General features: G+C 32.5%; 1 protein-coding gene across 2 annotated transcripts in view; it reads right to left on the reverse strand.

Annotated features, from left to right (window-relative positions):
- Positions 1-27,837, reverse strand: part of LOC145247967 (alpha-1,6-mannosylglycoprotein 6-beta-N-acetylglucosaminyltransferase A-like) — a 322,486-nt gene that overhangs the window by 27,593 nt on the left and 267,056 nt on the right. For both annotated transcript variants that reach the window (XM_080109617.1, XM_080109616.1), the window contains exons 8-13: positions 17,908-18,078; positions 11,686-11,752; positions 8,957-9,059; positions 7,137-7,271; positions 6,358-6,491; positions 5,061-5,185 (exon numbers count right to left, since the gene is read on the reverse strand). In XM_080109617.1, the coding sequence (XP_079965743.1) occupies positions 5,061-5,185; positions 6,358-6,491; positions 7,137-7,271; positions 8,957-9,059; positions 11,686-11,752; positions 17,908-18,078 (735 nt within the window). The remainder of the gene's footprint in view (positions 1-5,060; positions 5,186-6,357; positions 6,492-7,136; positions 7,272-8,956; positions 9,060-11,685; positions 11,753-17,907; positions 18,079-27,837) is intronic.

The following is a 27,837-nucleotide window of genomic DNA, read 5'->3' on the forward strand; positions in this document are numbered from 1 at the left end:
GTGATCAGCTATAATCAAAACCGAAACCAAAACTTATGAAGAATTCTTGGTGAAATTATTTATTACAAGAAATGGAAGTCCATAACAATTAAACGACAGTCTCTCGGATGTAAGCGTGACACACAAAATAAATAACACACGCTATCCTATTAATCTATAGATTATCCTGTATTGGTAAATGTCTTAAAATGTACTATAAATCTGGGATGCTTTATAAAAAAAAGTGCAACCCTGCTGAAGGAAACTGAGGAGGACAATATGCATAAAAAAAAAATAAGATCATAATAATAATTCTAAGTGGTCTCTGGAACGATCGTACACTGGATCATTGTTGACTGAATTATAGGAACACTACCAATAAATAAATAATGCTGTAAAAAAAATTGCTTGTGTACTTCTATTCATTCTCTCTCTCTCTCATTATATATATATATATATTTTTTTTGTTTACATAAACGGCACCACTTATCAAGGCCGATAGGCCACTCAAGGATAAGGATTAAAGAGTGTAGAGTAGTCAAAAGGACAATATAGTAATCGATAGTAATGGAAGTTTGGTAAATTTGTTAACTTAAGTGGAACGGCTCATCAGAAATTTCTTCACGTTGGACTTGAAGACAATCATATTATAGAAAGCTGGAAAACGGAAGACAATTTCACAGTGCAGTTCTAAGAAAGAAGCTTTGATTATGAAATCTATGTTTAGGTTTAGGTACAGATAAAGAGTGGGGAAAATTATTGATAATGTTTTCAGCTAGTCTAGTGTTTCTTGTGAAAGTTTGGCGAGGGGGGACCATAGATTGAAGCTCAGTTGAACACTTTCCATGAAAATAACGATAAAGCAGAGACAAACTCGCAACATCTCTTCTGTGAGACAGAGGTTGCAGCGAAGAGAAAAGGACATCTCCCACCAGGCCACGAAGTCTATTTTGAACCCTATCAAGGCAGGACAAGTCTTTTCTAGCAGCTCCTGCCCATATGTGGCAAGAGTACTCCATCCTTGGACGTATCTGGCTCTTATATAGATAGAGAATTGCATCAGCAGTGAGATATCTACTGGATCGATATTACATATAGTGAATAAATGACAAAAAGTCTATATTCCAAATTTCATGATGTTGACCAGCTTATAATTTATTCCTTTAATTCAGTTGACATTTATAATTCTTGACAATAACTGTTTCGTAGCTCAAAATCAATCAATTATTATATCAATTAGTGAATCTATTATGCCCTTAACTCATAAGAAGAAATAGCAACAATCAATCCATCAAAAGGAAATAAAGTGCAATTTGACATGATTAAAATCTGAAAATTGGAAGAGAAGCTGCAAATACCGTTTTATTTTGCAATTACGCCATTTTGAATTTTAAAAATAAAGTTACTAAACCCAACTATTCGCACTAACATGAATATCCTGCCAAAATGTTCTATTTAATAATTAGTAAATTTATTAATTATAATTTGTGTATACATACTTATACGACACTAAAATAAATAAATAAATATATATATATATATATATATATATATATATATATATATAACAGTATAGTTACATTCTAAGATCCAAATATTTATTTTTCATGCAAAACAACTTCTTCAGTACGTTAAAATTTTGGTACATTTTTTTTACAGATTCGTTTTGTTATGTAGAAACAATCAGTTATATCAGAAATTCTTTGCTTAGAAAGAAAAAGAATGCACAACAATACTAATGTTGCAAGAACAAAAAAAAAGAAAAAATTCAAAGACACAATATATCTATATATATATCTATATAAAAGTGAATGTGTGTGTGTCTGTGTACATTTCCCTACGCAATAACTCTGTCAATTTTAAGCCTACAGATTCGAAATTTGATATACAGAAATTTGGGAAAATCGATGCGATTGTTTTTTGGACAGAAATTTGGCGATTAAGGGGTCAAAGTTCAACGATTTGACCTGTGAGAACTCTACCAAACTCCTCCTACAATTTTGGGTCTAAACACGTGAAATTTTAGATATAGGTTCCTTGGACATGGATCTAACTTAATAACTTGATTTGAGCCTTAAACAATAAATTTTAAGGGGTCATAATAGAGGTCAAAGTTTAAAAAATTGACCGTTTTTTGTTGTTGTTTTTTTTTTTTTTTGCTCAGCATACACCTCAAAACACCCAGGCAACGCCAGGCACTCATGCTAGTATATATATATATATATATATATATATATATATATATATATATATAAGTAAAGTTGGTCTGTTTTTCAAATTTTTGTGGTTGTCATTAACAGCAAAAATAGAACACTAGTTTACTCTGACCAAAGTAACATTCATCCTAGGAGGAAGTTTCATGGTAGTATGAAATTTACAAGCAGTCCCTAGTCGCATGTATATCTCCATTAAGGAAGATGTTTTTGCAGCTCTTGCAAGGACGTGTCGACATCCTCCTACATACAGCACCTGATAATCATAAATGGTCACCCATCTGGTGCTAAGCAGGTTCAACATTGCTTAACTTTGGTGATCTAATGAAAACCGTTGTGTCAATGTGATTGTGCCGTATATACTAGTTTACTCACAGATACATAGATGAGTTTCAATAACAAACAAGTATTTTTTTTCTCAATTTTTTGTTATTAATTGTATGTTGTTCTTTTGGAGCTGTCCTATTAAGACTGTCTCTTCAAATGACTACGGCAGCACAAAATTATCACTATTTTAACATTTAGGTTTCAAAAAGTATTGAAAATAAGATTAATTAAGCAGATAAAATTTGTAATAGTGAACGTTTTGTGTTGCTGTAGTTTTTTTTTTTTTTTTTTTGTAAAGGGACAATGGAGATAATGGCGTGTGTAATATTCAAACTGAAATCAAAAATTGGAAAAAACACAAAAAATATTGAAATTGGAGAAATTCGGTAATTATTGATTGAAATAATGGCTTTTGGTGTTATAGTTTTTCACTTAATGATGAGACTTGTTGGTGGATCGAATCAATTTTGGTTATTTTATTAAAATTTAAGTAGAGACAAACGAGAAAATTCAATTTAAAGGAAAAGTAAAAAGAAAACGTGAGAGAGGACAAATGAAAAAGGGGGAAAAAGGGGAGAAGTAAAAAGAAAATGAAGAAAGAAAAGAAAAACAAGAAAAAATCTCTATATATAAAAGGCAAAATGTCTGTGCACATTTTTTGTATGTCCAGCAAAGGCTTTTTTGAGGAGGATTCTTGGGGGGGGGGGGTACTATTTCTAAGAACTGTTTATATACCGCCTAGATTCTAGATCGTAATATTTAGGATTTGCGAACATGCATTGCGTCTAGATTTATTTACATCGACTTTTACAAAATTCTTGGTATTTCGGCCCCACTCGTGTTGGTTCGGCTTTTTTGTATAAATAAAGTGAAACTAAGTTGACACGGTAACGGTTCCTCGGCTTTCGTGCCGGGAACGTCCAGAATGCAATGAGCTTTTGATCAATGCGGAGGGGGGGGGGGAACTCCTTATGTCAGACAATTGCTATTCAATTTGGACAATCCCCTTTTTATAGGGAGCTTTTCCCCCCAACATCTTGGAGAAACAAAACCAGCCAAAGTTGGGTAAACAAACCCCAAAAAACTGCCTCGCAGTAAAAATTAACTGCGGGATTTCTATTTTGACCTCATTTAAATTCAGTTTTTAATCCTTAAATTCAAACGTTTTTCCGTTACTCTTCCTTGCTGGCCGAACGGGTAATGTGTCAACACACACACACACCTACAAACACCCGGGTAACGCAGGGCACCCCTGCTAGTCAATATATATAAAAGGCAAAATGTGTGTTTGTGTGCATGTCTCGCAAAAGCTTTCGACAGAGGCAATGGATTTTCACAAGATCGGTATTGTTTTGAAGCTTGTCCCTGCGGATGACAAAAATCAAAAAATTAGCTAAAAAACATTAATTCCTTCACCCTTAACTGGTCACTTTTCTAAAGGGAGGGGTAGAAAAAAATCGTTCCTTGATGACAAGTTAGCCAAACACACATGCGCAAAATATAAAAGAAACTGACCCAATTTCGCTGGTGTGCTCATAGTTAAGTCGGTTAAGGAGCAGCGTCGTTATCTTAAGATTGCATGTCCGAACTGAGATGTAAGTTTTTTTTTTTTCGATTTTGAAAGGTTTAATATTGAAACAGGGTTATTTATGCCATTTTTCACGTTTTTTTGTTTTTGTTTTTTCAATTTTTTAAAGAAGTTTTGACATCATTCATTTTGCATCACGTTCATTTTTTTGCTTCTCTGATTTTTTTTTTAAGAAGTTTTATCATCGTTTTTTTTTTTAAATATAATATTTAAACACGGTTATTATGTTCGCTTATTCTTTTTTTCCATTTTGTTTTGATTTAACTCCCTCCCCCGCCACACACACACACTTCCAAACACATGGGCAACGCCAGGTACCCCCACTAGTATAAAGTAAAAGAGAAAAACAGGACGAAAAGCCGCATCTTACTAAGGACAAAAGAAAGAAAATAAAAAGAAAAGGAAAAAGAAAAAGAAAACACAAGAAAGGACAAAAAAGAGAAAAAGAAAAGAAAAAAGAAGAAAAAAATGGAAACAAGAAAACTGGGAAGAGAAAAGAAAGAAAAATAAAATAAAAGTAAAAATAAAGAAGAGAAAAGAAAGAAAAATAAAATAATGGGAAAATAATGGGAAGAGAAAAGAAAGAAAAATAAAATAAAAAATAAAATAATGGGAAGAGAAAAGAAAGAAAAATAAAATAAAAGTAAAAAAAAATTAAAAATAAAAAAAAAAACAAAATTTTTTTAAATGACAAAAAAGAAAAAGAAAGGACAAAAAAGAAGGAAAAGAAAATAAGAAAACAATGTTAAAAAGAAAAGAAAAAATGTAAAAAAGAAAAATGAAAGAGAAAAAAGGAAGAGAAATAAAAGTAAAAAATATTTTTTAAAGTAAAAAATAAAAAAGTTTAAAAAAGGAAAAAAAAAGGAAAAATAAAAGTAAAAAAGTTTTAAAAAAAACAGGCTAAAAAAAGAGTAAAAAAGTAAAAAAAAAAAAAAAAAGGAGCCATTTCTTACTTTCCACATTGCTTCATTTTTGCCATAAACAACTGCTTGATTCTTTTTTACTGCACTTGGTAACACGGCATCTTTCAAATGTTGTTCAACAACAAATCCCATAAAGGAATTGTCAGGAGTATGAGCTAAAAAAACGAAAATAAGGAATTTATTTCTCATCCCTTTAATAAAATTGAAAATATATGAATTGATGAATAAAATAATATCAATCATTTATTCAATATTTGTTTCTTGAAGGCTTTTCCTTAAATATTTTAATCACGCAAGTACATGTTGAAATATTCCTTGGTTTTGGGATTGAGTTATATTTAAAAAAAATTAATGTTAATTGTTCTAATTAGACGTAATTTGAAATTAAATTCACTGAAGAAAGTTAGACAAAATATTTTATTGTTTTTATTAATTAAAATAAAATTCTTTTAACACCGAATTAGGTTTCAAAAATGATTTCTTATATATATATATATATATATATTTTTTTATCTCTGCCGTGCTTTTTAATGTATAAATATTGGATCGGTTACACATATAAATCATTTATTTAAAAACTATATGTTAAAAATATCAAGGATGTACCATGGCTTCAGTGATTTGGATTGACCTTTTAAAAGACCGTTACAACCAAATCCAAACCATCAGTGATTCATGAAATTGAAAACAAATCGTAGAATGTATTTTATCTATCACATTCTTACAATTAAACACTTTGTTGATTTCTTTTAAAAATACCCTGACACACACACACTATATATATATATATATATATATATATATATATATATATATATATATATATATAAGAGTAGGTAGTAGTTTGCTTGAAGCATTGTTGGTAAAGAATATATATATATGTATTGAGTTCTGTCACCATAGATACTGAAAATAGTTGCATAAAATAATATATATACATGTGTGTGTGTGTGTGTGTGAAAATGTTTCTTGAATTATATTGCATCTTTTATTTATACCAATCCTTTAATTTATGAAGCTTGATGTAATTACAGTGCCTATAATAAATAAATGACAAAAATATATATTCCAAATTTCAAGATGTTGACATGCACAATTCTTGACAGCACCTGTTTCATAGTAGAAAACCATTAATTTAATTATTATATCAATTGCGCTATGAAACAGGTGCTGTCAAGGATTGTGCATGTCAACATACTTAAAGGAATAAATGGTAAGATGGTCAACATCTTGAAATTTGGAATATAGACTTTTGTCATTTATTTGTTATATATATATATATAAAATAATTTGCAACGAAACAAGATTAGATAAACTGGATATTTACGGAACATTGTAAAAAACTGCTGAGGATGAAGATCCTGTCCTCCCCAGGTTGTCAGGAGTTTATTCCGCCGTGCAAAATCACGATGATTATAGGCGGGTTCAGTTCCAAAGGAATCGACAATTCTTAACAAACAACTGAAAAGAAAAAATAAATAAAATAAACAATTTATAGTCTTAATTCAATTATCTATATCTATCTATCAATATGCATAAAGTGACCTCATATGTTTCTACCAAACTACTCTGTCAATTTTTAGTCTACAGGCTTAAAACTTGATATAGAGAGGATTTGGATTTATATGTAATAAATTCAATTTGATTTTTAGCCAGGAGACAGGGATGAGTGGCTAACTAAGGTGAGCTAGGAGGAGAAGGCAGTAAGAGAGGACTGAGACAGTACACATACATACGCAAACTTTTTTCTTCTTATGTTACGTTTTGAATTTTTTTATTTAGTTTTTCGTTTTTTTTTGGTTTTTTTAATTTTTGGAGGGGTCATACAGTTTGTTAAATTGTATCTTAAAAAATAGTATCTTATGGCATAAATATAGATACGATGTATCATCATATTTAAAAAAAAAAAAATCATATCTTAGTGCATTCATATCTTGTGGCATTATTGTATTGAAAAATTATTTCAAAATAACCAACATTTACATGATTTTTGGAATATATTTTCGTTTTGTCACGGGTATGTATATCCTACACATTTTTCTTTATTTTCGTTGAATTCTGGACAAAAACCAAAATCTCTTCTTCTTCTCATCCTGCGCGACTCACCTGAATTTCCCATATCCACCTTTCACATGTTTCTTAAATTGTCTTAATCCGACCAAGTCCGTGTAGATCATATCGACAGGTAAATCTTTTCTGGCTTGGCATGGAGACAACACAGAGGGCAGTTTTGACAGAATGCTAGCAAAAGAAAATAAAAAAAATAAAACATTTATAAAGGATTAAATAATTTGGTTACTTTGTTGGTCCTTGTAAGGTTATAAAGTGCAACCTGGATAGAAGAGACCCGAATATGAGAAAATTGGATATAAAAGAAATTTTCTCTGGTCCCAAATTAGAGATTATATTAAGGTACAGGGTAACCTGGATATAAAGAATCGGAATCGGTAATTGTATCAGAATTGCAAATTTAGTGCAGAAACGGAAAAATATTGGAATCATCCCATCACTAATTATATAAAACATTTGTTTATACGTCTTAATTCACCACTAACTATTTTTCAACCTATTTACATGTAATAACAAAAAAGTAGAATGCGAAACGATGCTGAGTGTGATAAAAATAATGGGTTTATATATATATATATATATATATATATATATATATATATTATAACTTACTAACTAGCTCTACCTACGTATTGAGCACTTTTGAAGTAAATACTTAAAGTTTACGCATAAATCTATACATTCGTATATTAATTTTATGTGAGTAAATGAAGTAGTTATATATATCATTTACAGACACTACTTCATAGTTCTTCAGTATGGCTAGACCAGCACTCATCTCAAACTTGGGATTGAGCCAACAGCTATAGTTGATAGGAGCTTTAATCGTCAGGACACGCACCGCTAGTAAATACTACCTATAATGTCTATTTATATAAACATTGATCACCACTCTTACAGTGCTCAATTTGTTTATTTACAAAGAGCTTTGCATAATGCTAAAGTAGTAGCTGGAAACCGTGCTCAACCTGAGAAGGGGGGGCGGTTATATAATGTAATAAATTTGTAATCTAAAAAGCTGTCCGTGTTCCTTCTTGGTTTTGCATCTATAATGCAATTGTTTACTAAGTTATGCAAGTTCGCACACAGCATACAGTATTTTTTTTTTTTTTTGCTTTCGATTTCACTTTTGGCTGATAGCACCTAAATCCAGTTTTTTTTTTTTTTTTTTCAAACTTATCTTGTCTTTGATAACATTTATTTCTTATATATTAGTTTTTTGACAACTTTTTCGAATCTATGTGTACCTGATTTCCTAATTTTATATATAATGCTATTTTTCAAAGGTAAGTTAACCAGTGAAATATAACGAGGTTAATACAAGAGTGCTCAATACCTGGGTAGAGCAAGTTACACTTTAAATTTGTCTTTGCATAAGCAGCAATGTGTTGCTACACAGTCATAAGCATGTTTCGGTCTTCCAGTGTTTAATAACTAGAGACTTCTTCAGGCAATGACACTTATATTGAAAAGCGGAATTCTAAAAGATTTGTTGTTGCTTGAAGAGGTCTCTAGTTATTAAATACTGGAAGACTGAAACATGCTCATGACTGTGTAGCAACACATTACTGCTTATGTAAAGACAAATTTAAAGTGTATATATATATATATATATATATATATATATATATATATAATGGTTAGTGAAAGAGAGCATCCCAGCAGGGAATCCAAACAAGCTGGAGAAGATCTTATGGGTCCCCATTGTTTGTATTTGAAACCGGTGGTACCAATGTTCGTCTGATCTAACCTTAACTTTTCACTCTGCTACTATTGTTGTAGCATTAGATAATTAAAAAAAAAAAAGATTCCAAGACAAATAATAAAAGAGATAAAAAAAAAAATATGACGATTACCCAGTCAATTGTTCCAGTTCACTCGTTATGGTGATATTGTGACCCAATAAATATAAACACGAGATTAGGTCACTCCATTGAACCAATTCACCAAGTGGACCACCTGAAAAAAATAAATAAAATAAAATAAAAAAACTGAGTAAATTAGGAAAAACAATTTAGACATGTGAAGAATAAAAGACTCTGTTGGTTGGTTACCTGCCTGTACCTGTAGCAGCATTTACCCAGGATGGGTTGAGTTGGCTCCAATGGTGTTAACCACATCTCTTGTCAAAGCCAGATGTGGTTAACACCATTGTTGGTTGGTTGTTTTTGTTTTACAGCGTATCAACCCAATTCTGTTATTTAATGCAAAATTCTTTTTTTTTTTTTTTTTTCAAATTAAGTTATCCGAGTTATTTTTACTCAGTTGTTGAATTAAGTTTTTTTTTTATTCGTTACATAAATGTAGAATTTTTTTTTTTTCATTAAAATAAATGTAGGATTTTTTTTTTCGTTAAAATAAATGTAGGATTTTTTTTTATTCGTTAAAATAAATGTAGGATTTTTTTTTATTCGTTACATAATGTAGGATTTTTTTTTTTTATTTGTTACATAAGTGTAGGATTTTTTTAATACGTTACATAAATGTAGGATTTTTTTTTATTTGTTACATAAATGTAGGATTTTTTTTTTTTTCATTAAAATAAATGTAGGATTTTTTTTTTCGTTAAAATAAATGTAGGATTTTTTTTATTCATTACATAAATGTAGGATTTTTTTTTTATTCGTAACATAAATGTAGGATTTTTCTTATTCGTTACATAAATGTAGGATTTTTTTTTTCTTATTCGTTACATAAATGTAGGATTTTTTCTTATTCGTTACATAAATGTAGGATTTTTTTTTATTCGTTACATAAATGTAGGATTTTTTTTAAAGACAGGTTTAAGTTAAATTGGATTAAAATTATATGTGACCCGTCCTTCGTAGGTAAGCAAGGTATCTTTACATGGCAGGACCCGTCAATTGATTTGGTTGATCTTAATTTCACGATCGGGTTGATATGTTGCCACTTCGTCAATCTGTCGGCTAGAAGGAAAGCAATTTCATGCACACAAAAGAAACTCAGTTCTCTATTCTACTGACTGAATTCAAGATAAAATACACAATTATATATAGTTATGGACAATTGTCCATAGTTCAATTTTGATTTTGACAGACTCCACTGAGTCCAAAATAGGTTAATTTCTCTCGGCATCGTAGTGGAATGATATGGGAAGAGAGAGGCGTGGCGACTCTTCGGCTGTGCTTGATTCTGCTCTGAACTCGGGTCAATTCTCTAACTGATCGTTTCGATGCTGGGACCCATTCATATACTCAGGGAAGGGGTGAGACCGGGGCTGCCTTCTGGGCCAATTGCATTCAGTTATGTCACCCCTAGGGGAGGTTCGCTGTGCACCGTGTGCACCTGTAGTTCTGCCAGCACTCTCATGCCCCAAAAAGGTCACTCCCACGATCTCGGGGGTCGTGGGCATTGTACTCAAACTATAAACATCCTTAAACTCGAATTCTGATTTTCGGAATACAATTACAAAATTTCTGATTTTTGGAGTACAATTTACAAAAAAAAAAAAAAAAAAAAAATGATATTATCACAATCCAATTTTTCTCTCTGGAAGGTTTTTTGCTGTCGCCCGGGCACACAAATGATAATCAAATAATAAAAAGAACTCATATCTGCCCGGCTTCTCCAGCATTTCGTAAGTCTCTCGGGGGTCGTGGGCATTGTACTTAAACTATAAACATCCTTAAACTCGAATTCTGATTGGGGAGCCCAATTGCCTCCTGGAATGGTCATGTCACAATATTTTCTTGTATAGGATTACTATTTTCAAAAATCTTAATATTGTGTTAGGACTTATTTTTTTCAACTAATTCTTTTATGTAATTGATATTGTAAAAATTTAGACGGATATGTGTTAGATCGCCACAAACTAGATGAAAGTGCTTTACTGTAAAGTGTTCTTGGCATGACATGCATTCTGGAGGATCTTCATTTGTCAGAAGGAAGTAGTGGGCTATGTGTGCATGTCTTATACAAATATTGGACAAAACTATTTCTTCCCTGCGAGAGAAGAAGACTGTTGGTTTGATCACAAAAATATAGATGAGAGTTCTTGGGTCGATAGAACAGTTGAGGTAGCAGGGTCAGTTGTCAGGGAATGATCAAAGAAAACATGGAAGCAAGTGATAGGATAGAAAGAGGGATAAATGAAGACCTGGACAGAGGTTAGTTTGGAAATCAATTTCTAAAAGCTGTAATATACATGTTGCATGTGAAACAGACGTTAAACCGAATATATACTGTACTGATGCGGCACTCATCCTAAGTGGGTTGTTTTTATTTTTATTTTTTAATCTTTGAATTACCATAAAAACTCATATGTGTGGATATTTTCACAAACGTAAAAATACACTTGTGAGGGGGTATATATATATATATATATATATATATATATATATATTTTAGTTTCACTAGTCATTTAAAATCAACAAATATTATTTTTAATTATTTGTAGCAACAATGGAAAACTAGGTTTTAAACAAAAACAACGAAAAATATAAAATAAATTAAAAGAATCGTTTTTAGAATCGGAAAATCGATTCAAATTTTTCCAATTCCGATACCCTCAAAAAGTCCTGATTTTTCTTATTAATTGTCGTAACATTAGTGAAACTATTCTTACCTTTAAACTGCATTTCAGCAAATTTCCAGCCAGTTTGCTTCGTGAGTAAACCCAAATGTATCAGAACCTGAAACACAACATAGGAACAAATTATTAATACGCGCGCAAAGTTATAGTTTATTCAATTGTTTGGATGTTACACTTTTGTTTATCCCCCCCCCTCCAAAAATCTAACACACCTTTACCATAGTCGGGACAGAATACAGCACAGTAGCATGAGCTTGTTCCACACATACTGCAAAGGTCGACATCAAGCTCAACCAAACATGCAGGATAATTACCAGCAACCTGAAATCAACCAACCTGCCATCTTTCGACAGGATGTCTGGAATTGCTCCACTCTACTGCAGATTCATTGAGAGGTGATAGCAAAGACAGAGCATAACAATCGTAATCCCCTATTTTGATATGAAGAGGTGCTGTAGTGACTCCCATCTTGTAAGAACTTTGCCACTGTCACAGGCAATTGGACGAATGACACCAGTGTCCTTCCAGCTGCGTTAGTTGAATAATTCAGTCGAAACAAACATCAACAAGACTCTTCTGACACCGAAAGAAGACCTCCCGGCAGGCTTTGAACTCCTCCAGAAAGAGTGGGTGACACTCAAACGGGCCTGAATGAAGGTTGCCAAAACACGGAACAACCTGCACATGCACTGACATGCAGACTGTCACACACATCCTCACAGACTGTCCACAAAGTGAGGCATGCTCTGATGCGGACCTGATGTCTCAAACACTGCCTGACGATGAACCTTTGGATGGAGTGAAACCCTATGATGATGACCATAGTTGGAGAAAGAGGAGTAAAATAGTAGCATCTCTCCATATTCAGGATGAAATCAACTGGTACTACCTGATCAGACTGTCTGAAGATACTGGCTTCTTGACCTAAAATGCACCAAATATTGATGTCATTATTTTTTTTTTACTCTTTGCAAAACTTAATCATGTTCTGCAAAGTCTAAAACATAAACAATTTTCCTCAACAAAACAACTTAATGAAATCAAATACCATGAATAAAGACTTAAAGATATAAATAACTTGGAGCATAAAAACTTTTTTCCAAAATTATTGGATTCAATATTAAAAGATCCTTCTAAAAAAATTATTGGATTAAACATTAAAAGATTCTTCTAAAACAAAATTATTGGATTCAACATTAAAAGATTCTTCTAAAAAAATTGGATTCAACATTAAAAGATTCTTCTAAAAAAAATTATTGGATTCAACATTAAAAGATCCTTCTAAAACAAAATTATTGGATTCAACATTAAAAGATCCTTCTAAAAAAAATTATTGGATTCAACATTACAAGATTCTTCTAAAAAAAAATTATTGGATTCAACATTAAAAGATCCTTCTAAAAAAAATTATTGGATTCAACATTAAAAGATCCTTCTAAAAAAATTATTGGATTCAACATTAAAAGATTCTTCTAAAACAAAATTATTGGATTCAACATTAAAAGATTCTTCTAAAACAAAATTATTGGATTTAACATTAAAAGATTCTTCTAAAACAAAATTATTGGATTCAACATTAAAAGATCCTTCTAAAAAAATTATTGGATTCAACATTAAAAGATTTTTCTAAAAAAAAAATTATTGGATTCAACATTAAAAGATTCTTCTAAAAAAAAAATTATTGGATTCAACATTAAAAGATCCTTCTAAAAAAATTATTGGATTCAACATTAAAAGATTCTTCTAAAACAAAATTATTGGATTCAACATTAAAAGATTCTTCTAAAAAAAATTATTGGATTCAACATTAAAAGATTCTTCTAAAAAAAATTATTGGATTAAACATTAAAAGATTCTTCTAAAAAAAATTATTGGATTCAACATTAAAAGATCCTTCTAAAACAAAATTATTGGATTCAACATTAAAAGATCCTTCTAAAAAAATTATTGGATTCAACATTAAAAGATTCTTCTAAAAAAATTATTGGATTCAACATTAAAAGATTCTTCTAAAAAAAATTATTGGATTTAACATTAAAAGATTCTTCTAAAAAAAATTATTGGATTCAACATTAAAAGATCCTTCTAAAAAAATTTATTGGATTCAACATTAAAAGATCCTTCTAAAAAAAATTATTGGATTCAACATTAAAAGATCCTTCTAAAACAAAATTATTGGATTCAACATTAAAAGATCCTTCTAAAACAAAATTATTGGATTCAACATTAAAAGATTCTTCTAAAAAAAATTATTGGATTCAACATTAAAAGATTCTTCTAAAAAATTTTTAAAAAAGGGTTGTGTTGGTTGTTTTACGGCCTATCAATCATTTTTAATGCTGAATTCAGTTATTTTGGAAAAAGTTCTTATGCTTCAAGTTCTTTTATATTTTCAAATATTTATTCATGGTGTTTGGTTTGGTTTGGTTGTTTTGTTTTAAGGCATATCAATACTTTTGTGTTATTCAATACCAAATTCAGTAATTCTGAAAAAAGGTTTTTATGCTTCAAGTTCTTAAGATCTCCCCCCCCCAAAAAAAATCAAACTCTACAAATAAATATTTAAACATATAAAGAACTTAACCATAAAACTTTTTCCCAAAATTATTGAATTCGGCATTAAATAACTTGAAAACTAAATAGATGGTTGATATGTAGCAAAAGTGTTGTTGATACATTGTAGTAGTAATAATTCTAATAGCTTTAACAATGTGTAGAGGTCATCTCACTCTTTCTTCTTTGTAGCAGTGACTGCAGAGTTGTGTCTGTCTCTCTCTTTCTCCTAATTGTTGTCGTGTACTTGTTGACAAAATAACAGCATACATTTTTTTTGTGTTTTCAGTTTCAATGATCTTTTCAGTATTATTACACAGTATATGTTTTTTTTTATTTTATGGAAATCGCTCCAGACAAAGAGTGAAGCCAATTGATGTAAAGACTTACCACAATCGGAAGATGGGTATCAAAAAAAAAAAAACACAAAATAAAAACAGGAGATGCTTATTGACCTTAGTCTTGAAAAGAAAAACCAAAGTTATAGGTGGGAGGAAACCAGTCAGCAGGAAAAGAGTTTCACAAGCGTACAGTTCTTGGAAATAAGCTACTGGAATAGGAAGCTGTATTACAATGAGGTATCAAAACAGCAAATTGATGGAGACCATTGGACCAAGGAGTCAAACGAGCTGAAACAAAAGGAGCAGGGAATACATCAGACAATTTATAAAAGCCAGGTACGTCCAAGAGTGGAGTATTGTTGCCACATCTGGGCAGGAGCTGCTAGAAAAACATTATCCTGCCTTGACAGAGTTCAAAATAGATTTTGTAGTCTCATGGGGATGCCCTTTTCTCTTCCCTGCAGCCTCTTTCTCACAGAGACGTTGTGAGCCTGTCCCTGCTTTATCGTTATTTTCATGACAAGTGCTCATCTGAGCTCCAATCTATGGCCCCCCTCGCAAAACTTTCAGGAGAAACACTCGTTTAGCTGAAAATACTATCAATAATTTTCCCCACTCTTTATCTATGACTAAACCTAAACAGATTCCATGAACAAAGCCTCTTTCTTAGAACTGCATGACTGTCGTTTTCAAGTCCAACGTAAACAAGTTCTTGATGAGCCGTTCCTCTTCAGTAATCAAATTTCCACAACTAACAATTACTATGATATTGTCCCATTGACTACTGTACACTCTTTAACCCTTGTCCTCGAGTGACCTCTGGGCCTTGCTAAGTGGTGACTCCTATGTAAAAAAAAAACAAACAAACACATAACATAATAGAGTTTGAGACTAGCAACATCACGTCTGTGAGAGAACAGTTTTAGAAAAGATGAAGAGCAATTATCGAGTTTTCTTGTGATTATCTACTGTCAGCCATGTGTTTTTTTGTTTTTTTTGTTCGGGTGTAAAATATGCTTAAATATGATATTTTAATTTGTCCAGATTTCGTATATAGTATTATAGTCGTGATTTCAAAAGTAAAATAAAAAAGAGTATTTGGGTGCCATCAGCTAGAATCGAAACTGAAACTGTAGCATTCAAAGCCGGTGATATTACCACTGTACCAACGTGACACATATGAACTGATTAAAAATTAAATATTTAAAAAAAAAACCCAAGATGAATGTGTAACGATTTTTTTTAATTTTGAGCGATTTTTAACACCTTAAAAATAATTTTTAACACCTTAAAAATAATTTTTAACACCTTAAAAATAATTTTAACACCTTAAAAATATTTTTAAAACCTTAAAAATAATTTTAACACCTTAAAAATAATTTTAACACCTTAAAAATAATTTTTAACACTTTAAAAATAATTTTAACACCTTAAAAATAATTTTTAACACTTTAAATATATTTTTAACACCTTAAAAATATTTTTAAAACCTTAAAAATAATTTTAACAGCTAAAGACCCATAAAAGAAGAGTCTGTATAAAATCCAATCATTTAAGGCCCCTAGCGCTGCTCAGCGGCTTTTTATTTCGGAGGAGATAGAGTTTGAAAATATGGAGACAGACACACAGACAGACATATAGCCTTTTATATATTACATTTAAATCTAATAATCATATTTTTTTTTTTTTCAAATATTGAATTTTGTATTTATTGAATAAATATTTCTTTGATTTAAAACTAGAAGATGTACCCAGCATTAAATGTAATGTTAAATTCCTTAAAAAAAAAAAAAAAAATGAAGAAAAAAAAAAAACGGAAAGCAACTGAGACAAAATGTGCATGCAAGTCTTGTGTTTTTTCTAAACAGTTCACATCTTGTAAGTAAAAAAAAAAAAAAAAAATACTCCAGCTGAGATCGAAACTGAAACCTAAAGACAGTGAGTCAAGTGCAATAACCATTGTCACGATCTTTAAAAAGGGCTTTCAAACCTACTAATTCTTAACATAAAGAAGCTGTCACGTTTCATGGCCCAGTATGTACATTCGTGAAACTGTTAGCAAATAGATAAAAATCCGACGACCTCCCCAAGTACCAATTCTTCAATTTTGACATCTTATATGCCATTTTTTCCGGAGGAAAACTGATTAAAAAATTTTTCCACAGGTTTCAATATCCTATATATGAAATTCCAAGTTTGTAGATCAAAAATATTGGTTGTGAAGTGTCCTCATACACACACGTTCTGATCCCCATCTGGCATCAATTGAAATGGATGGCTCTCATCTTGGGGAGGCTCCATGTTTGACACGCTTCTGGGTTTGACCTTTACTCCTGATCTGAAATCAAGTCTGTTGCCAAGGTCGCTGGGAAAATGGTGGGATCCTTCTACCGCTCCAGAAGATATCTTACTGCTGATGCAATTCTCTATCTATATAAAAGCCAAGTACGTCTAAGGATGGAGTACTTCTGCCACATCTGGGCAGGAGCTGCTAAAAGTAGCCTATCCTGCCTTGACAGAGTACAAAATAGACTTCGTGGCTTAGTGGGGGATGCCCTTTCTCTTCCCTGCAACCTCTCTCCCACAGAAGAGACGTTGCAAGCCTGTCTTTGTTTTATTGTTATTTCCATGGCAGGTGCTCGTCTGAGCTCCAATCTCTGGTTCCCTCTCGCTAATCTTTTACGAAAAACACCCGTTTAGCTGAAACCACTGTCAAAAAATTTCCCCACTCTTTATCTGTGCCTAAATCAAAACATAGATTCCATGAACAAAGCTTCTTTCTTAGAACTGCACGTTTGTGGAACTCTGTTCTGTATGCCTGCTTTCCACCTGACTACAACCTGGATGTCGTCAAGTCCCAACGTAAACAAATTCCTGATGAACCGTCCCCTTAAGTAGACACTTTTATTAAATCCCCACACTAACGTACTGTACATGCAATAACCCTTATCCCTGAGTGGCTTCCGGGCCTTAATAAGTGGTGACCACCTTGTAAAAAAAAAAAGAAAAAGAAAATGAACGCAGCTTCTTTCTTAGAAGTGCAAAACTGTGGAACTCTCTTCCGTTTGTCTGTTTCCCACCTGACTACAACTTGGATGCCTTCAAGTCCAACATAAACAAATTCCTGATGAACTGCCTCCTTAAGTAAAACACTTTATCAAATCTCCAATACTAACGATTACTACGATACTATCCCATTGATTACTGTACACGCAATAACCCTTATCCCCGAGTGGCTTCCGGGCCTTGATAAGTGGTGACCTCCATGTAAAAAAAAAAAAAAAAAAAAAAACACACACACACACACGCAAACATATTCTCACTTTTATAGATATAAAGATAAATAAACAAATAAACTTACTCGTTTCTTGGGCCGTTTTTCCATATTTTGTTTTCTGATGAGACCATTGACTGCTTCGATCCATTTGGGCCACATTCGACGAATTCTCATCCGCATAAAAGCATATCCCTGCCTTTCATTCGGGTCTACTAACAAATTCATCAAGTGATCAATACTGCTGGAAACGTTGGCCTGCAAAACGAAGACGATATTTGATAACAGTTATCTCCCTTTACAAGTAAGATCTACAAATATTAGTCAAACTTGGCCTTTTGGTCAAGATCAAAGTGTAGTATCCGTTCATCAGATGCTGCACTTCCATTTCTTGTTCTCTTTCGGTGAAGGAGAAGTCCTTCACGACTGAGACAATTTTTTTATTTTTGTACCTTTTCTCCATGTTAAAAAAACGACCCTGGTGTCTAACTGTCCCGTGGGGAGGCATTGTAAATAGGTACAAATATTAGTCAAACAGAGTTACGCCCCTTTGACTTGCAAAATAATTTCCAATGTGACGAAATGAGTGATCAATTTCTTTTAAGTTAGACGTATGCACGTGCAATTTAATGGCGGAAACTGATAGGGGAATAACTTCTAAAAAGAAAGAAAAAAAGAAGTTATATTTTTTTTTTTTCTTTTTAGAAGTTATTTCGAATACAATCAAAAAGTAATCGGAAACCTGGAAAAAAAAATTATATGCCAGCTTCCAAAACCATATTCCCCTATCAGTTTCCGCCATTAAATTGCACGTGCATACATCTAACTTAAAAGAAATTGATCACTCATTTCGTCACATTGGAAATTATTTTGCAAGTCAAAGGGGCGTAAAAAAAGAAGTTATAATGGAAAATGTTTTCACAGTGGTGTCAGAAACTGCAAAGTTAAACTAAATTTGGAAGTTAAAAAAATTCATGAAAAAAATCCCTTGAAAGATACATATCAGTTTTCTGGGACTATTTCAAAGCTAATTAATAAAGATATTGAATTAAAACAAAAAACACGACGTTTCGGCCTATTATTCTTCTGGCCTTTGTCAGGTTAACCGCGACGGGACAGGAATGTCAAATCCTCCAATAGCTGTTGTCATCTCACCACGGTTTGGTCCTCCTCTAATCCTCTGACCGGCTTTGGGAGGGATCGAAACCGCTAACTCACTGGAATCATAGATATTCTGCATCTCAATCCACTGCACCACGGGCCCCGAAGAGCAATCAAGGTTGGATATTTGGTCTTATAAATTGTTCTTCCAATTGTCGGGTCCATACCAATTGTTATATTATTGTATTAGTTTGGAATTATTTTGGAGATGAGTAAATTGTATAATTATTATTTAATTATTCGGACTATCATCAATAATATAACAATCCGTACAGACCCAACAATTGGAAGAACAATTGGATTTATAAGATCAAAAAATCCAACCTTGATTGCCCTTTGGGGCCCGTGGTGCAGTGGATGGAGATGCGGAATAATCTAGGATTCCAGGCGAGCAATTTCTAGAGGTAGCGGTTTCGATCTCACCCAAAACCAGTCAGAGGATTAGTTGACCAAGCCGTGGTGAGATGACCACAGCTATTGAAGGCAGTAATTGCTGTGGATGTAGTTGAAAGATTCGACATTCCTATGCCGTCGTGGTTAAACTGACGAAGGCCAGAGGAATAATTCGCTGAAACATTGTGAAAACAAGTAGAAGATGAGGATAATAGTCTGCAAATAATTAAGTATTAAAAAAAAAACAAAATAACAGCTTGTTCGTACAAAAAATCAGCCCCAAAAGCAAGAGTTTAGTATCCGATTCAGCTTTGCACGATCAAAACAAAACAGATAGCATTGCGCAATGCGCACAAGTTCTACGAAAGCCCAAAATGTTAGAAAATCAATTTCATTGTAAAATTCAAAGAGGAATTGAAACATTATTATAACTTAATTTGCGTATTTTTTAAAATTATAAAAATACTAGCATGGATGCCCGGCGTTGCCCGGGTGTTTGGAGGTTGATTGTTTCTGTTTAACGGCATATCAACCCTTTTCAGGTTATTTAATGCCGAATCCAAAGATTTTGAGGAAAAATTTTTTTTAATAGAATATATTTGTTGTTTTCAAGTCGATTTCTATTCAACCCATAGTTGGGACCCTAACAGGCACTACAACTCTGAGTCAGAGTAGACCTGAGAGCAATGGCAATTAAAGGGTGGCTCCACACTCCCTAAAGCCCGCAAGCTGGGGCCTCACCACTGGATATAGTTTAAGGTCATATCCAGGGCCGTGTTTCGAGGTGTATATTGAGAAAAAAAAAAAAAAAAAAAAAAAAGCAGACAATTTTTTTTTTTACTTTGACCCCTATTATGACCCCTTAACATTTATTGTTTTGGGCTCAAATCAAGTTATTAAGTTAGATCCAGGTCTTTTACGTCCTTATTTATTTATTTATTCTTCTACTTAATAAACGTTCCTGTTGCTATTCTCTTTTATGATTTCTTGTTATTATCTTTTAAAGTCTGCGTCTTCTTATGTGGGCGTGTGTGTGTGTGCGTTCTATCCTTACACACTTGAAGGGTCTCGACGTGTATGCGCAAATAATGTATACATACCTGCTTGCCTTGCTAGCGGATGATATCTTCTGGTCGCTGGTCTCCATCTCACGGGGAGTGGTTTACTGCTGCAGATGCATCGATAACAAGATGGATTTGAAACTTCAATTCTTTTTTTTTTAAAAGGTAAGCCTATCATGGACCCTGGTTGCGCGGAGAGATCCTAATTTCCTGTCTGTTCCATCTGCAGGCCAAAAACCAACTCTCACATGTCCGCCAACCAGAAACCTATGACCACAATTCCTGTTACCCCTAATTTCCGGTGCATTCCATCTAGGTTGACACCTGTCAACCCTAACCTTCTGTGACCCCTCTAAACTTGCTGATGGGAATCGAAAATATACTTATATAACTTACTATTTCTCCGAACTACCTAGATAGCATTTAAGCTAGGATTCCCAATACTACATATGTCCAAGGAACCTATATCTAAAATTTTAAGTGTTTAGACCCAAAATTGGCGGAGGAGTTTGGTAGAGTTTTCAAAGGTCGAATCGTTAAACTTTGACCCCTTAACAGCCAAATTTCTGGCCGAAAACCGATCACAAAGATTTTCCCAAATCTCAGTACCCTGTATATCAAATTTCGAGTCTGTAGACTTAAAATTGACAGAGTTATTGCGTAGGGAAATGTATACACACAAACACACAGACACGTTCACTTTTATAGATATACTAGCATTTCAGCCCAGCGTTGCCCGGGTGTCTGGATGTGTGTGTTAAGCGCAAAGGACGAAAAGAATTGGGGAAAAAAACCTGACGTCTTTGTCGTTACGACCACCGCCAAACCTGAAGTGACTTATGTTAATATTTAGGCTAGACAATAGAAAGAAGAGGATGACTTTCAAAAATATTGTTGAAAAAAGCGACCCCCCACCGTTGAAAAGTGCCCAGTTGAAGGTTAAGATATTAATGTTTTTAGCCAATTTTTCAATATTTGTCGTCAGAAAAGTCGAACTTCAAAACGATACTGATCTTGTAAAAATCCGTCGCCTCTGTTAAAAGTTTTAGGCACACATGCAAACATACATACATACATTTATATATTGGTAACTAAAAATTTTCGACCCAAACCGATTAAAAAGCTTGCCCTACCTCTGAATACCCTTTATGTAAAATTTCAAATGTTTGGACCAGAAAGTGTTTGAGTAATTTGGTAGAAACCGCAGAGATAAATTTTTTTTTTAACTTTGACCCCTATTATGATCCCTTAACATTTATTGTTTTGGGCTCAAATCAAGTTATTAAGTTAGATCCATGTTCCAGGAACCTATATCTAAAATTTCAACTGTTTATACCCAAAATTGGTGGAGGAGTTTGGTAGAGTTCCCAAAGGTTGAACTTTGACTCCTTAACAGCCAAATTTCTGGCCGAAAACAGATTACAAAGATCTTCCCAAATCTCCATAACCTGTATATCAAATTTCGAGCCTGTAGACTGAAAATTAACAGAGTTATTGCGTAGGGAAATGTACAGACACACACACACACACACACACACACACACACACACACACACACACACACACACACACACTTTCACGTTTATAGATGTATAAATTACTTCCAGCAGTGGAAAATTTTGTTTCTGACAAAATCAAAAAAGAATCGTTTTTGGCATTGGAAAATAGGTACAAATTTTCCGATTCCTTGTTCCAACACTAAAAATTACGCATTTCTCAAATTTCTCTTTTACCAAACTTTGTTTATTTTTTAGACGGCACTTACTACCTGGTGACCCTGCTATCATTTCAATATTTCACTTTATTATGCATGCATGTAAATTTTTTTTTTTAATAAATAAATAAGAATGAAAATATATAAAGTACTAATCATAGTACGGGATCATAAGTAGTAAAATGGATTAATCCTAATCTTATAAATACAACACTGGTAATTAAAAAAAATATATCCATTTTGAATTTAGAGACAGAGACGAATCTCACAGGTAAGGAAAACATTTTTTTGTAACATGAATAGGTTAGCCAAATTAATCATGAGTAGGTAACTAGATCCAACATCTGGAACATTTTTTGTTCTCATGATTAAGGGAGGTGGTGTTTGATCAACACTACTGGGGAGCCATGATTTAATATATTGTTGTGTTTTTAAATCCCCGAAACAGTGTTTCATGGTAAACAACTGATGATCCATTAAATTAGCATTAGAACGATTGTGAATTTGAGAGAGCAAGTTGATGCATTGCTTGCAGATGATTAAATGACTTACTGATTAAGTAGTTTTCGAACGAATGATAAAAAATATACAAATTAAGTAAGTTTTTTTTTTTTATAGTTTTAAAGGTTAAAAAATTTCCAAGACTTTCATTTTGTTCTTTTGCTAACTTTTTACCCGAATTCATATTAAATGTTGGCATAGTTCTTGGCTATACACATGGACACTCCAAGATGGTATCTACCAACACCAGGGACCAAGCCACAAACAAAAGCATGGAGATTTCATTGCTTTTTGGAGTTTTTTTTTCCATGATTCAGATCATGTGCGGCCGCCATATTGTCTATGTTTCTAAGATCGGTAAATGGTCGTTGGTGAGGTTCTATTCTTGTCAGTCATCCAAATTCTAAAGGGTTGGGTGTATTTGCGGACTGGAATTGCTCCAATAATTCCTTGGATCTTTCCATTACTCAACAGATCTTCGTTTTACCGATTGTATGCGGTACCGTGCCGATCATGATACACATCTCTTCCGCCAAGACTTGGCAACATTTCTGCAACTGCGGGTCTGGATTACAAGTTATAAACTTTGAGACGAGTCAATTAAAGAAAAAAAAAAAGTGTATTGTTTTAGTCTAGATCTAAGTGCAACCCTTGTGGTTGTTAGCTAAGATCAAAGTGTATCATCTGTTCTCCTTGCACCAATGTAACAAAAAATATTGTATTATTTAGATTGTCCGAACTATTGTTCTCATCTTGGATGTTATTCTCACAACATTTCGGCCGATTTAACCTCCGACCTTCTTCAGGTGTCTCTTGGCAAGGATTCTTGGGGGTGAATGGTGGAAAGAATAATTTTTTTGTTCTTATTACTTTTTTGTTTCCAGTAATCTATAGTCGTTAGAATTGAAAATGTGTGATGTGTTTATGACATGCAAAGAGCGTTGAATCGTTTCCATTTTTTTTTTTTGCAACTCAAAAATTCAGAAACGAAAATATTAAATTACAATTTTATTTTGATTTTTTAATTTATAATTTTGTAAAACATAATTTGTTACGACTTTATTTTGCAAAATTATAAAATATTTAACTGCATTTCTTTTTATTTTATATAAAATATTCAAAGCTTCTTTAGACTTTATACACACACACATGCATATATATCACACACACACACACACATATATCACACACACACACACACACATATCACACACACACACACACATATATCACACACACACACACACATATATCACACACACACACACATACACATATATCACACACACACACACATATATATATATCACACACACACACACATATATCACACACACACACACACATATATATATCACACACACACACACATATATATATCACACACACACACATATATATCACACACACACACATATCACACACATATATATTACACACACACACACACATATATATCACACACACACACATATATCACACACACATACATATATATCACACACACACACACACATATATCACACACACACACACACACATATCACACACACACATATATCACACACACACACACACATATATCACACACACACACATACACATATATCACACACACACACACATATATATCACACACACACACACATATATCACACACACACACACACATATATATATCACACACACACACACACATATATATCACACACACACACACACATATATATCACACACACACACATATCACACACACACACACATATATATATTACACACACACACACACATATATATCACACACACACACATATATCACACACACATACATATCACACACACACACACATATATATCACACACACACACACACATATATATATCACACACACACACACACATATATATATCACACACACACACATATATATATATCACACACACACATATATATATATATCACACACACACACACACATATATATATATCACACACACACATATATATATATCACACACACACACATATATATCACACACACACACACACACACATATATATATATCACACACACACACACATATATATATATCACACACACACACACACATATATATATCACACACACATATATATATATATATATATATATATATATATATATATTGTGTATTTAGGCAGCATGTTTTCATTCAGACAAACATTGTTGAATAGCACGGAGTGTTTGTTTTTGCTTAATAAGCCTTTTTGTAATTTTTCAAATTGTTGTTCTTATTTATCGGTTGAATTTGTGCAAGAAATTTCCATAGTCATTTTTTACACACGAGACGCTTCACTAGTTCAAAAAATTTAAATGTAATTTTAACTGAAGCATATAAAAGCATCCAGATTTTAAACAAACAATAATCAAAACTGCCTGAAAACAACTGTTGAAACTCAGTCGAAAGTACTTTCAAAAAACAACCAAAAGAAAAAACAGATGAACCAAGACGACTTTGGAACTTTCTTGCACAGATTCAACCGAGAAATAAGAAAAATTGAAAAATTACAAAAAAAAAAAAAAAAAGCTCATTAAGGAAAAACACTCCGTACTATTCAACAATACTTGTCTGAATATAGATCTTGAAATTTGGAATATAGACCTTTTGACATTTATTTGTATACTAGCCTGAGTGCCCGGTATTGCCTGGGTGTTTGAAGGTGTTTTGAGCAAGAAAAAAAAAAATCGTAGCAGGCAGGCTTGAACCCGTGACGCAAAGTGAAAGAAAACCTGACGTCTTACCCCTACTTCATGACGTGACAAGAAGTTCTGAATGTTAAAATTAGGCTAAGTCGATTCAACTGATATGATGACTTGCAAAAATGGCTTGCAAAAAATCGACCCCTCCTTGTAGAAAACTGCCCAGTTGAGGGTGAAGGAATTAATGTTTTTGGCCAATTTTTGGATATTTATTATCTGATACGTCAAGCTTTAAAATGATACCAATCTCATGAAAATACGTCGCCTCTGTCGAAAGTTTTAGGCAGGCAGACATACATACATACATACATACATACATTTAAACAGACAAGTGAGATTTCTATTACAGATGCTCTGAAGCAGGCAGGGGCCTACTGTGGTACACTGAGTGGAAGATTCACATGCCTCCCTGCACTGACAGTCCACAATACGTTGTCGTCTACATTGCACTGTAGAAAACTTACTGTTGATTTTATAAAATTATTTTATGTAATGGTTTAATAATAATAAAGTTAAAAATGCAAAAGTCAAGTATCATGGTCAAATTGTGCTCTAAACAGAAACATTCATTTTGAATGCGTCTCTGGCTAATCTTGGATTAGACAGAGACGCATTCAAAATTGATTATATATGCCACGCATTTCTGCTTGTGCGATAATAAAACTTCTCAAATGCACTTGTTAGGCTGTATAAGATTTTTAACTTCAGTCAAAATTGGACTGTCCCTTCTTTAATCAGATTTTTGTCGATTATTGATTTCTGATACAAAACCTTTCTAAGAACACTTCCAGAAAGTACGTTTGAAATTTTTAAACAATCAGCCAAACCGTTTCGCCGTTCATAGAGAACTTTCTCTCTCTCACACACATAAAGTGCCTTTTGTATACAAGTTGAGATACACACTAGGAAAAAAAAAAAAAAAAAAATGTGATCCTTTGAGTCATCCATTGAGTTCGGATTAGATAGTTTGAATCTGGAAAAAGTGAGTTTGCAAAGCCAGTAAATATAAAGAAATAAAGACAAAATCCAAAATTAATTTATTTCTACTCACTGTATACCCCCCCTCTCTGTGTGCAGATATAGGTTAAATAGTATTAACGACATTCACTTTTCTTTATAATGGACTACTCTTATTTTTATTTACTTTAGACTTGATAAACAGAGAAGTAACAGAAGCCAAAGTGACAGCAGGTCTACCATCATGAAAGTGAGGAGTATGAGATGGTTCATTTAGAGAGGTAATTTAGAGAAGTAATTTAGAGAGGCAATTAAAAATCAGCACTATGTAAAAGAATTAAGACAGAAGTTTTTTGTTTTTTTTCAAAAGTATCTCAATCCAGAAATCCAAGAATATTTTAGCATGTATTTTGCGCTATTTAAATAATATCGTATTTTAGGGGGAAAAAAACGGCTTTAGTTTTACACACACACACACACACACATATATTAGTGATGGAACGATTCCAATATTTTTTTTGATTCCGATACAATTACTGATTCCGATTCTTTATAAATCTCTAATTATTTAACTATAAATTGTTATTTTCCCCGATTTTCGTAAAAACACATGTTAAATATGCAGATATTTTCGTAAACATCAAAATACACTTATGGAGGATGATTTATTGATTTTAGCTTCACTGGTATTTTAAAATCAATAAATATTTATTATCTTATCATTATTATTTGTAATGGAAGATTTTACTTTAAAGAAAATCAAATAACAAAAGACAATTAAAAGAATCGTTTTGGCATCGGAAAATAGGCATCAATTTTTTCAATTCCGATACCACCAAATGTTCCGATTTTTACGATTCCTGATTCCGATTAATCGTCCCAACACTAATATATATATATATATATATATTAATGTTGATACGATTAATCGGTATTAGAATCGGGGAAAAATTGTGTCTATTTTCCAATGTCAAAAATGATTCCTTTGTCTTTTTTTTATTTGATTTTGTTTAAATCTGCTGGTAATAAAAATAATATTTATTGATTTTTTAAAATACCAGTTAAGCTAAAATCTATAGATCACCCCTCAAAAGTGTCTGTATTTTTGAGAAAATACCTGCACAGTTAACATGTGTTTTTACGGTAATCAGGGAAAAATAACAACTCTCCAGCGAAATATTTATAAAGAATCAGAATCAGTAATTGTATCAGAATCGGAAAAAATATTGAAATCGTCCCATCACTAATATATATATATATATACTAGCAGTTCAGCCCGGCTTTGCTCGGGCCCTATGTACTGTTTATAACTTGCTCTACATGTGAATACACTTGATGTAAGATTTCAAATGTTTAGACCAAAATTTGTCTGAGTAATTTTGTAGAGACCACAGAGGTCAATTTGTTTTAACTTTGACATCAATTTTGACCCCTTAACATTTATTTTCTTGGGCTCAAATCAAATTAAAGTTTGATCCATGTCCAAGTA

This window comes from Euprymna scolopes, chromosome 26, assembly GCF_053919585.1.
Source record: "Euprymna scolopes isolate OS-2025 chromosome 26, ASM5391958v1, whole genome shotgun sequence".
NCBI lineage: Eukaryota > Metazoa > Mollusca > Cephalopoda > Sepiida > Sepiolidae > Euprymna > Euprymna scolopes.